General features: G+C 38.8%; 2 protein-coding genes across 4 annotated transcripts; one reads left to right on the top strand and one right to left on the bottom strand.

Moving 5' to 3' along the window:
• Positions 1 to 672: 672 nt before the first annotated feature.
• Positions 673 to 3,376, top strand: LOC137600147 (PEST proteolytic signal-containing nuclear protein-like). Of its 2 annotated transcripts, XM_068321598.1 has the most exons (6): positions 763 to 823; positions 1,368 to 1,386; positions 1,459 to 1,636; positions 1,960 to 2,034; positions 2,125 to 2,180; positions 2,292 to 3,376. In XM_068321598.1, the coding sequence occupies exons 1-6, from the start codon at positions 775 to 777 to the stop codon at positions 2,401 to 2,403; spliced, it is 489 nt and encodes a 162-aa protein (XP_068177699.1). In that variant the 5' UTR covers positions 763 to 774; the 3' UTR covers positions 2,404 to 3,376. The 2 variants fall into 2 exon arrangements, with proteins under 2 accessions (XP_068177691.1, XP_068177699.1); XM_068321590.1 differs by lacking the exon at positions 1,368 to 1,386 and having other exon boundaries at positions 673 to 823; positions 1,410 to 1,636.
• A 131-nt stretch (positions 3,377 to 3,507) lies between these two features.
• LOC137600136 (interleukin-18 receptor accessory protein-like) lies at positions 3,508 to 11,001 on the bottom strand. 2 transcript variants are annotated; one of them, XM_068321577.1, is made up of 12 exons: positions 10,765 to 11,001; positions 10,388 to 10,589; positions 8,751 to 8,910; positions 8,503 to 8,671; positions 6,650 to 6,721; positions 6,340 to 6,469; positions 6,047 to 6,201; positions 5,034 to 5,171; positions 4,629 to 4,736; positions 4,409 to 4,552; positions 4,212 to 4,327; positions 3,508 to 4,012 (listed from the first exon to the last, which is right to left on the bottom strand). In XM_068321577.1, the coding sequence occupies exons 1-12, from the start codon at positions 10,850 to 10,852 to the stop codon at positions 3,806 to 3,808; spliced, it is 1,689 nt and encodes a 562-aa protein (XP_068177678.1). In that variant the 5' UTR covers positions 10,853 to 11,001; the 3' UTR covers positions 3,508 to 3,805. The 2 variants fall into 2 exon arrangements, with proteins under 2 accessions (XP_068177678.1, XP_068177669.1); XM_068321568.1 differs by having other exon boundaries at positions 10,388 to 10,592; positions 10,765 to 11,000.
• Between the last annotated feature and the right edge of the window lie 219 nt (positions 11,002 to 11,220).

The raw sequence follows: 11,220 nt of genomic DNA, 5'->3' as shown, positions 1-11,220 counted from the left end.
GTTTATTTTGACAGTCAGTGGTGCAACTTGGAGCAGCACGGTGGCGCAGTGGGGAGCGCTGTTGTCTGGTTGGAGGTTGTATGTTCTGTGGGTTCCTCACAACTCCAGAAGCATACACTTTAGGTCTGTCTGTCTGTCTGTCTGTCTGTCTGTCTGTCTGTCTGTCTGTCTGTCTGTCTGTCTGTCTGTCTGTCTGTCTGTCTGTCTGTCTGTCTGTCTGTCTGTCTGTCTGTCTGTCTGTCTGTCTGTCTGTCTGTCTGTCTGTCTGTCTGTCTGTCTGTCTGTCTGTCTGTCTGTCTGTCTGTCTGTCTGTCTGTCTGTCTGTCTGTCTGTCTGTCTGTCTGTCTGTCTGTCTGTCTGTCTGTCTGTCTGTCTGTCTGTCTGTCTGTCTGTCTGTCTGTCTGTCTGTCTGTCTGTCTGTCTGTCTGTCTGTCTGTCTGTCTGTCTGTCTGTCTGTCTGTCTGTCTGTCCATCCAACTAACCAACCAAACATATTAAATGTGTGAGATCTTCCAGGGATGTCGCTGTGTGTTTTGCTGTAGGCATTAACAGAACAATTCAAAGAATTGTAAATCTAGATGGTGCTGCAGATCACCGCTACAATCCAGTGGAGTGTTCGTTCGCCCGTTCCCAGCATGGTCAGATTGTGATCCGGACTGGACTCACCAGTGGGTGTAGTTCCACTCCACCTCGGTAGGTGGCTCTCGCTTCATTTACAGTCGTCAAACCAAACACAAAGATGACGTAAGACGAGAAGAAGGGAGTAGCGGATAAATGATGGCGGACTACGACCGAAATAGAAGGGACTCTACCGACGACGGAGGTGATATTTGCGCTGGTTTAACGTCTAAACATGGTTGACAAATAAAGTGTATTTATTTTTTTGTTTAATTTAGTGGCTGTGCATGAAATCTACTTCCAGCTAACGAAGTTAGACAAAACATTCGTTTCACGTCGGAAGCCGATGCTAGCACGAAACACGTTGTCAGCGTTTCCCAATTTAATAGTTCTGTAAAAAATGTGTTGGTTGCAACTACTTTTGTAAAATTACCATTAACGTTAACCTGATGATGCACTAATAACATCAGTTATATGTTGCAGACAGATTTGCGGTTGTTTGATTCGGGGAGCGGTAGTCTGGGTTAGCTAGCGCAAGTGGTTGCGGTATGAATGAGGAACAAGGTTTTATTATTTACTGAACTAAATTAATCCCAGGGCTCATAATTTATCACCAACCCTGCTAAAGATTGTAAATTCTGCACATCCAGTCCCTCCTAGACGGCTTCTGGCCCATTGAGGGGTAGAATATAAAGTTAACCACACAATAAAAGAGATATAGATATCTTTTGTTATTCTCCAGTTCACAGGAAACTGTTGTTCACCCTGGTGAGTTGTCTTGCCTCAAGCAGGGCCGCAGGAGGAGGAAGGCAGAGTGACAACTAAGCCTGTCTCTTGTAGCACTGTGGGAGGAGAAGGGACAGCAGCCAAACGCTCATCCCAGCATCTCACGCCTGAAGATGAGGATGATTCCTCAGGAGACCCATCAGCCCCACGAAAAGTCTCAAAGATAGGCTTTCGCATGAGCAGTCAAGTGGGGAAGAAGTCGAATCCCATATCTATCAAACTTGGAGCGACAGTGAGTGTGTAGCCTGGAGGTTAATGCCATGCAGAGGTTGTGTTAAAAAGGTTCATTTTTGATGTATTTGTGAATGCTCAATGGTGGAATTGCATTAAAAAAACACACATTCACTGATAACACTACAACGTGAGAGATTCAACACATGTATGATGAAATTATTAATTATTTTACTACTCATTAATCATGATATTGCCGGTATCAACATACCAAAACTGTACTGACTGAGAGGATTTCTTGTTAGTTGATGAAGCCTCTGACGATGTGTGATTTTTTAAAAAATTTGATATTTCTGTTTTTTTAATCTCAAAAACCATTTCCAGAAACCCAAAGAGCCCACACCATCACTTCTTCCTAAAAAGCCAGGGCTGGCATCTGTCTTTAATGAAGATGATGATGTAAGTTTGCATACACAGAAATATTCTTCTTGTTCAATCCATAAACTGAAAACAGTGAGAAGTTGACCTTAACTTTCTGTTGCTCTGCAGAGTGAACCTGAAGAAATGCCTCCAGAAGCAAAGATGAGGATGAAAAATGTTGGCAGGTACAGTAGTTAACACACTTGTCATATTATCATCTTCGTTGCTCTCTTTCTCTCTATTTTTTTAATTAGTTTGTGAATTGGCCTAATCATGAGTATTGTCCTACATTTCAGGGAGACGCCAACATCTGCTGGACCCAATTCCTTTAATAAAGGCAAACAGGGTTTCTCTGATAATCAAAAACTTTGGGAGAGGAAGATGAAGGCCCAGTCAGACAAACTGTAAAAGGCGACAGTTTTGGGCGCTAATAGATCATTTTGTATAGTTAAAAATCTGTGTAGGATCTATCTACAAAGGCTCAAAATATTCCTCATTATAGTCTGATGATTGAGAAATTCTCAACTGTGTAGAATATACATGTGGATACTTTAAGCCTTTTTATGGTGACTGACCATAAATATCTAGTCTGGACTGGCTGAGGTTAACTGAGACGAGAGTACCACAGTGTCACGCTTCATCCTGAGAGGTGAAGAGTGGGAATGGGACAAATTAGCCACCATAAAGTATGTAACTGAAGTTTGCTGCAGTTGCTCTTTGCTGGCTAGTGACAAATTATAATATCTTAGAGCTCTTGTGCCCCTTTTGTGTTGCTTGTGTAATATTTGTGTAAAAAATGTACATAGTAGTGTGGTAGAGTTTCATTTTTAAATCCACAAATTGGACAGTGGTTCTGTGTTAATGTGTGTTATCAGGCATAGATTAGTTTCACAATAGATTTGTTTGATTTAGTTTCTCAACATCAGAGTTTGTTCCTTCTGTTTCACCAGCTGTGCTCCTTCAATAGAAGTGTTTTTATCACTACGGTAATTTTTTTTGTCTGCTTTACTAAATTTGCAAAATGCATTTCTGGATTATTATAGTCGGAATGTTTTGCATTGGATTGACTGGTGTGCTGCTGCGCCTGTGCTGATCATGTTGAACGACTTCTGCCTGATGAAAATATGGGTTAGCAATGAGTAGACACATTTTTTAACTCCACTTTCCTCTCTGACAACCCACACTTCAGAAAGTTGAACTCAGTATTTACCACAGTAACAGTTTGGAAGATCCCTTTATCAGAAATATAAATGTTGACTTTAAATGTGACAAAGGGGTTTCCCCTAAATGAATGGCATAAATGTGTCCTGCCACCACATGAAATATCAACAAAACTGACAAAGACATGATTAAAACTTTGAATAAAATTTGGGATCATTTATTGCGTGTCATGTTTATTTCTTACTTGTGTCTGCTGTCGGACTGAATGATGATCCTTTCACCATTAATTTGTTTTAGCCAAGCTAAGCCAGAAACTGCTATGTGAAAGTGAATTGTCAGAATTTCAAGTTATACATTGTGTGTACATTTCAGTTTTCTAGCTTGATTCTAAATATTGTGGGGGTGATGGTCGACTGATCCAGTTAAACAATACAAACCACTTGGAAATACAAAGTAAGTTCTAAGAAACGACTTGGTTTTTTTATACAGTCATTTTGGAAAGATGAACTTCTTGATATATTTTAAATAAATCACACATTTTCTTGACATTTTAAAGGCTTCTTTAGCCTCACAAAGGTTTGCAGTGAAGATGATATAATTTACATTATGAAAGAAATGTGTGGAAAATCCTACTGGATTTAAAGCGGCTTCACTCTCTGGGCATAGCCTTCCTCAAAGACCTCCAGAAGTTGCGGGTGGCTCTGTCAGACTTTCCTGGTGTCCAGTCCAGACTTGGTAGAACCTTCAAAGCCCTCTGGACCAGCGGGGGCAGTGGGCAGTCCATCTCATCTGCGGTCGCAGAGGTTCTGTTTGTCCATATTAACAGGAGATTGAGAGTCGAGTTTTGGAGCAAAGCCTAAAAATATGGACCAAGTAATGAATGAAACATAAACCTTAGTTTTTACAATAAAACTAAATTTGCTACTCAAACTCAACTGAGGAGAATTTAACTGAACTGATTCTACATACTTTCTGGTTGCAGTAAATATGTGGATAAAAGGATAAAGTGAAGCTTTGTTTTTGTGTGATCAGTCTTCTCCTGCATGTCTACCTACCTGAATTCCTGTCTCCAGGACAAACACAGCATTGGTGTTGGAGAAGTATTCAGCTGACAGGAGACAGATAAGCATTCGACTTCTCTCTATTGCAAGAACCACATCATTTGTATATGCTGCAACGCAAAACAGACTCTCAGGGACATTCATGATGTGGTCAACACATGCACACAGATGAACACAGCTAATTCTGTCACCTCCTCCAGGAAGGACGTCCCTCTCCAGTAGACAGAGGCGATACCCCCACTGCTCCTCCAACACTTGGGGTAGCAGGACTTCCACTTCCCTCTGGAAGGCTTTCCCCTCCTCAGAGTTCAGTGGTTCCATACTGCGCAAATTCGCTGCCAGTAAAAATACTTGTTAATACTGTATAAACGACCTGATGTGAAGGCACACATCCATTTAAATACACCGTACCTTCATTGGTGTCAGGTCCTGACAGGGAGGAAGGGGTAAAATCTCCCTCCACCTCTGCTGATGGAGGACTCCACACACACGACAGAAACACATCAAACTCTTTCTTGGCTGATTGGTAGACAGTTATGACACCAAATCATTTTCAGTTCAATTCTAGAGTCTTGCATGTTTTTATTTATTAATTGTTATGTAGTTGTTGATTTTTTTATTTAATACGCATCTGTGGCAGAATATTGAACAAGTCATTAGAAGTTAATAAGAAGTCTCATTTAATAAAAAGCTATTGGATGTTAGAGCATGTAAGGAGTGGTTGCTTTATGATCTACATGCTGCGTGTTTGTGTGTGTGTATGTCTGTGTGTGTGCATGTGTGTGAGTGTGTGTGGATGTCTGCATGCATTCTGACCTCCACTGTGTTTTCCATGTTGGAAGTGAGATCTGTAGATAAGCTGTACCTCCAACCATTTCACGTGTAACAGGACACCGAGCCCAGCTATCAGCAGCAAAGAGGTAACTGGATACAGAAACCATGACAGCCACTTCCCTGAAACCCAAGTACAAAATCCACATTTCATTTTCACAACTTGTGCCTTTAAATCCAAAGTTTTGATGCTGTTTTGGATTCTGACTCCTTGCTACTTCCTTCACTAATTGTTTTTAACTTTGCTTGTCTTTAGTTAGGTGATGGGAAGTTTATCCTGAACGTTTGTTTCAAATAAAGATGAGCATGTACTTTCTCCTTTTGGAGATGCAAATGAACCAGTGGGTCACGCTCCAAAAAGTAAAACAAAATATTGTGTGGGGGAAAAAAATGAAATGCTTCTTAACTGAATAGAGACTGAGAGATTATTCATTTAAATTATTCACATCACTAAAACACATAGTGAATCAGCTTGACTTTACATGTCGCGTGCATAATATTCTACCTGTTTCAAGCTGATCATTGATACGTGTCAGCAGACAGGTCTGTGTGAACATGTCACCTCTGAACTCACTGAGGTGGTTACATCATTATTGACCTCTTTTTTTTTTTAGTTTGCGCAAATATGAACGGGTCACTGGTGCACCTCAGAAGCTGCAGAGGTATAAGTAAGTCTTCTGCTGGATTCAAACTCATTACCTCTGAACACTGAGGTTTACCCGTAACCAGTTTAAGACAATTTTGATCTACACCACCAGCTGCTGAGGTTCTCACCACCTACCATCTGGTTGTGGTGTTGACGTGAGGAACATGTTACACATTGGTTGTTCTAGGTGAACACACCTGGCGTGAAGTCTGGAGGATCATAATAGTCTTTATCGAGTGTATTGTCCAGCATTCATAGCCATACAATTTACAAAACCTTTGCTGCAACACTATTATGATAAACTACAGTATAAATTCAAAAATACATGAAGTTAACAAGAGGACAACCGGACCTTTAATTGCATTCTTGAGCTTGATGGTGACACGACTGCTTCCATTGGCGTTAGTGGCAATGCAGCTGTATGCGCTGCTCAAGTGCTGCAGAGTCACCTCTTTAATGATGGCTCTTTGTGTGACCTTGAACTCTTCAAGAATTGCTTTATCTTGTCTGAATCAGAAGAAAAATGAATATGATGAAAACATATCATGTAAACCAAGCTGAAGATCATTTCATAAAGTTGGACAAACGGAACATCATCGATTTATTATAAAAGTCTGATTTAAAGATGTTGAAAAAGTGACTCACTGATGAGATTCCATTTGCAGCACAGTCATATTGTCCATGTTCCCACCATAGTGCATGTACCATGAGACATTTGGAGAGAATGGCATCTCAAAAGGAAAATATATCCTACATTCCAGAGTGTAAGGCTGACCTGGAATGCAAATGGAACATGGAATCACAATCGATCCCTGATACATACGGTAGTTTTCACTTGTCAAGGAGTGAGTTACAATACTTTCGGTTGATCACTGTGTTAACCTTTTAGTGACAACGATAATATTTTATTTTATCATTAGATACACAGAAAAAAGTTATATCCTCTCACACTTACCAAGTACGGCTATTTCTGTCTCGCCGTCTTTTGGATATGTGATTCTGGGAGGGTAACTTCGCTTCAAATTAGCTGTTATGTATGGAGAAAAAAGCAAAACCTTTTCAGTATAATCCATCTACTGAAAAAAATAACACACTGAATCAGATCTGAGCATCACTTTGACCAATATTTAAGAAATTCTCTTCAGATGAAGGTAAAAGACACAATTTTGAATTGAAAAAAGACCTTTGACAACCTCATATGGAGGATTTTACGATTCTAGACGTTACAATAAGTGAAATACTTTTATGCATTCTATAATTGTTGTTGAGTACGTAGCATTAAACACATATGACTAAATGGGAGGAAACATTCTTCTGGAAGGCTTCGACAAATACAATAAGTTGAGGAAAATTTTGTATTGATTTGAATAGCGGAAGCTGAAAGTTGAAGGTTTAAACTGTTCAACCTTCAGAAAGTAAGTCATGAAGCAGGTTACTCATGCTCAGTGAGCTCCATGACATCATTGTGGGTTTTCATGTTGTTTTGACTATATTTCTCAGAATGATCTTTTTAAAAAAACATAATTTCCCCCTTTTAAAGGTATCTATGTTGAGGTAAACAGGATTCCAGTACAGTCTGCAGGGCTACCAAAGATGAAGTGTTCTTGTGATTGATCTGAGCAGATTTTGTTACTGACCAGTCTCATGTATAGATGAATTCTCAATACATAATCTACAGTAATCATTGCAAAACTCAAACCAAAGGTAAATGATAAACTAGAATTACATTTTACATGCAATCTGGCATGGAAGAGATACTACATTAACCACACACATTTGACATTTGTAGAACAGGAAGTGGTTTGAAATTAAAAGCAGGGTGTGAATAAATTCAGAGGGTGAGTGTAATGGGTAAATACTAGCATACCAGAAATGGAAAAATGAATTTGTCATCAAAACTGAATTTGAAAGAGAAAAGAGGGCAAATATTTTTTCACAGAAAAGTCTTGCTTCTTTTTTTTTCCTATAGAATGAAAGAAATACATATGTTTAGGACATTATCTGATTTGTGAATTTTTGTGCTTAGGTCATATCTGATTTTTTTTAAATTAGCAATGGCTGTATGACAATGAGGAACAATGACCCTACCTTCCTCCACTGAAAAGTGAATATTGACCAGATTAACTGTATTGGCTAAAGACTGATAGACCACCACTTTATTAAAACTGTGTTGCACTTATTTGCTGTTTTGTAATTGAATACTTATATCTAGTGTCCTCTCTTTAAATGTTATTTAAAAAAAACATCCAGAATTTTAGTGGAGAAAACACCACAAATTACTTTCCATTATTTCTGGATCAGTAAGTTAGTTATCTCTCCCATCTATACAGCCAGGGTGTGGTTTTTTAGGGGTAATGCATAAATTTTATTCTCAGGGTGACAACCCAGCAATAATGTTTGAAACAACAGGCAGGTTGTTACAGTTTTCTTACAGGTGGTCTCTTTGCTGAGTTATTTTGACATAATGTGACATCTTAATCTATGGGGTGTTAATGTTATGTTATACAGACCGTTAGCATTAGGCTAAAACCTTTTGCCATGTTCATGTGAACATCCTTTATTCATGGTCCTGAAACCTATTTAGGTCATCTTCAATATTTCTATCTTCTGCATTTTGGCCAGCCCAGAAAATTAAATGTTTCATGTGTTTGTTTGTTTTAATTATTAAATATGGATGTTTAACTATCCAAGATTTAGGCTCATAGGACCTACCTTTAACCTAAATGCGGAATTATGCCGTTTTTTCATGATTAACAAAAAATGCCTTCGGTTTTTTTTTTGTGACAAATGTACATACCAATGACTTACGTACGACTGTGACATTAACGGACCTCCTGAGGATCCATTTAAATCCTTTCTCCATTATTTGTCTGTCACAGAAATAAATACCAGAATCAAGTTCACTGACTTGACAGAGATGTAACCAGCCATACTCCTCACAGGAGGCTCTAGGCTGAGCAGATACTGCTTTGTTACCCTAGAAGAAAATATACACACTAGTCTCAGTCATGTTTTCCATTATTAAATGGATAATCCGTTTGATGTTCACACTTCACCTTGGACCAGATGACATCTGTGTTGTCACTACAGTTGACACCAGGGCAGGATACCCGGCCACCAACGTGCACACGCAGTTCTTGACTCCTCGCCTCAGGGTTGAAGCATTGGAGACTTTTTTTCTTCACCACCTCTAGTTGGATGGACAACTTGCCTCCACTGGACAGCGGACAAATGACAACTTGGTTGAAGCTCAGTCACATATCTGAATCAAAACCACGTTACTGTTTGTACTTTGTCATGTATGCTGATAACGTTGCATAGAATAACTTAGAGATGATTTGTAATTTACTTTCCTGTTTTTGTGTGGGAGATAACAAGTTATAAATGATGTGATCATTGCAGTGATAGCTTTGTCTTAAATTTATGTATTGCCAACCCACGCAGTTAGTGTCAAATACAGGATACCCGTGTGGTGATGTGGTTAGTTGTCGTTCCGTTGGTGACAGTTGAAAAGGAAATGGTGCTGTTTGCAAAAAATTAACCAGATGTATGAACCAAGTCCATCTGGAGTACTGGTCCAACATTAATCTAGTGTTTTGAGGTGTGTGTGTGAGTGTGTGTGACATTGGTTTGTGTGTGTGACATTGTTTGTGTGTGTGTGTGTGTGTGTGTGTGTGTGTGTGTGTGTGTGTGACATTGTTTGTGTGTGTGTGTGTGTGTGTGTGTGTGTGTGTGTGTGTGTGTGACATTGTTTGTGTGTGTGTGTGTGTGTGTGTGTGTGTGTGTGTGTGTGTGTGTGTGTGTGTGTGTGTGTGTGTGTGTGTGTGTGTGTGTGTGTGTGTGTGTGTGTGTGTTAGACTGTGGGTAGAGCAGTATGCTTAGAAGTACAGGGGGCTCATAAAAATCTCATGCATTTGAAAATATCATCCAACACGATGCGCAAAGTACTGAGTTCAAGCTAACATAGTATCACACAGGAAATTGTGGAACAATGTTATAATTAATTGGTACTGATGTGTGTTAAAGTAAATACTGCATAAAATATCTACACATAAAGTTATTCTATTCAGATGATAAGTTAAACTACAGTCATACCTCTACTTACGAATTTCTCTACTTACGTACTTTTCTACTTGTGTAATTTCTTCCGGAACCAATTAATTTCGTAAGTAGAGGCACCACTGTACTTTAACCAGAAACTGTACATTACTATGACCAGAGGTCTCTCAGAACATCTGGGTATTAATGGGAGACTCAAGGTAAAATGAAAGGGGGTCTAGGGGGCTAAAGCCCCAAAATGTAGAGGGTATGGTAAGAATAACAGTTTGGTTCCAACTATAGGTGTGTTAATAGAGGAACACGGTTGAAGTATCAATAGATTAGTCAATAATAGTTTTCTATCAGTCAATAGAAAACTAATGATGAATGGTTCAGAAACTCTGGTTAAAGTGAAGCATTTTCCACTTTACTTGTAGAACTCTGATCAAATGTAATTTAGTTTGTATTGCTTGACCTGTGACCTTTATTTGCTCTCAGATGTGTTAAATTCTTACATTTTTGTAATACTTGCTTCTATTTATTATTTGTCTTTATACTAATCTATGATCTCAAGCTATTGCAACAAGAGATGGTCAGATAATAAAGATTAATGAGAAACATTGGAAATGGTTATTGTAATAAGAACGTTATTTACCCTGTGGCGCACATGTACTTTCCAGAATGTTTTTTGTCAGCTAGGAATGTCCTCCCACAGTCAAAGGATGATTCATTTCCGTCTTCGTCGGTCCTGAAACACACCATCTCTGCATGCCGGTTCACACATGTGAAGCATGGCATCATGAAGAGTTCCCCTTCCACAACTTTGTAGTGATGATGTGTGATATCCTGTTGACACCCTGCTGAGAAATCATCAAATTTTCAGCTTAATTTCATGTTGATTGTATAGAAAAAAAGACATTAGCATACCATACATGTTTAATTTCAATCAATGTAGACAATCACAGTCAAGAAATTAACTAAGCAATTATTCAGATATAATTTTAAAAAGCAGTTCTTGTTGAAATTCAGTACCTGTTCTTTTCTTTTGATGATTTTCCACACAGCACCCCTCCAAATAAATTGGAAAAAAGGCAAAAAACAGAAAGTATCCAGTTTGCATCCTGCGTCTTTAAATGTGTAAAAATTGATAATTTTTGTCATGATGCTCATGAAACCGTTTTAAATTTCAGCATTTCTCCCTGTATATCCACATGTACAGTAGATTCCTACCAAAGTGGCCAACATCATTCAAGCTTGTTCCTCACTGCAGCAACAAGAGGCACACCATTTCCACGGGACAAATAGAAGCTGTTGTAGGCGGAAGATTAAAATTTCCTGTTATGTAACTTGAACAAGAGTTCACTGGAACCCAAATTTTCTTTTGCATAGCTTCAAAGCCCCTTCGTGTATAGACAAAAGTGAAAGAATATTTGACTTTGCTTTGAACTTAATCACTAAAACAAAATTTCTTTCATACATCTAAAGGAA

This window comes from Antennarius striatus, chromosome 1, assembly GCF_040054535.1.
Source record: "Antennarius striatus isolate MH-2024 chromosome 1, ASM4005453v1, whole genome shotgun sequence".
NCBI lineage: Eukaryota > Metazoa > Chordata > Actinopteri > Lophiiformes > Antennariidae > Antennarius > Antennarius striatus.
Note: the sequence above shows the minus strand (reverse complement) of the source record. Positions and strands in the feature narration are given on the sequence as shown.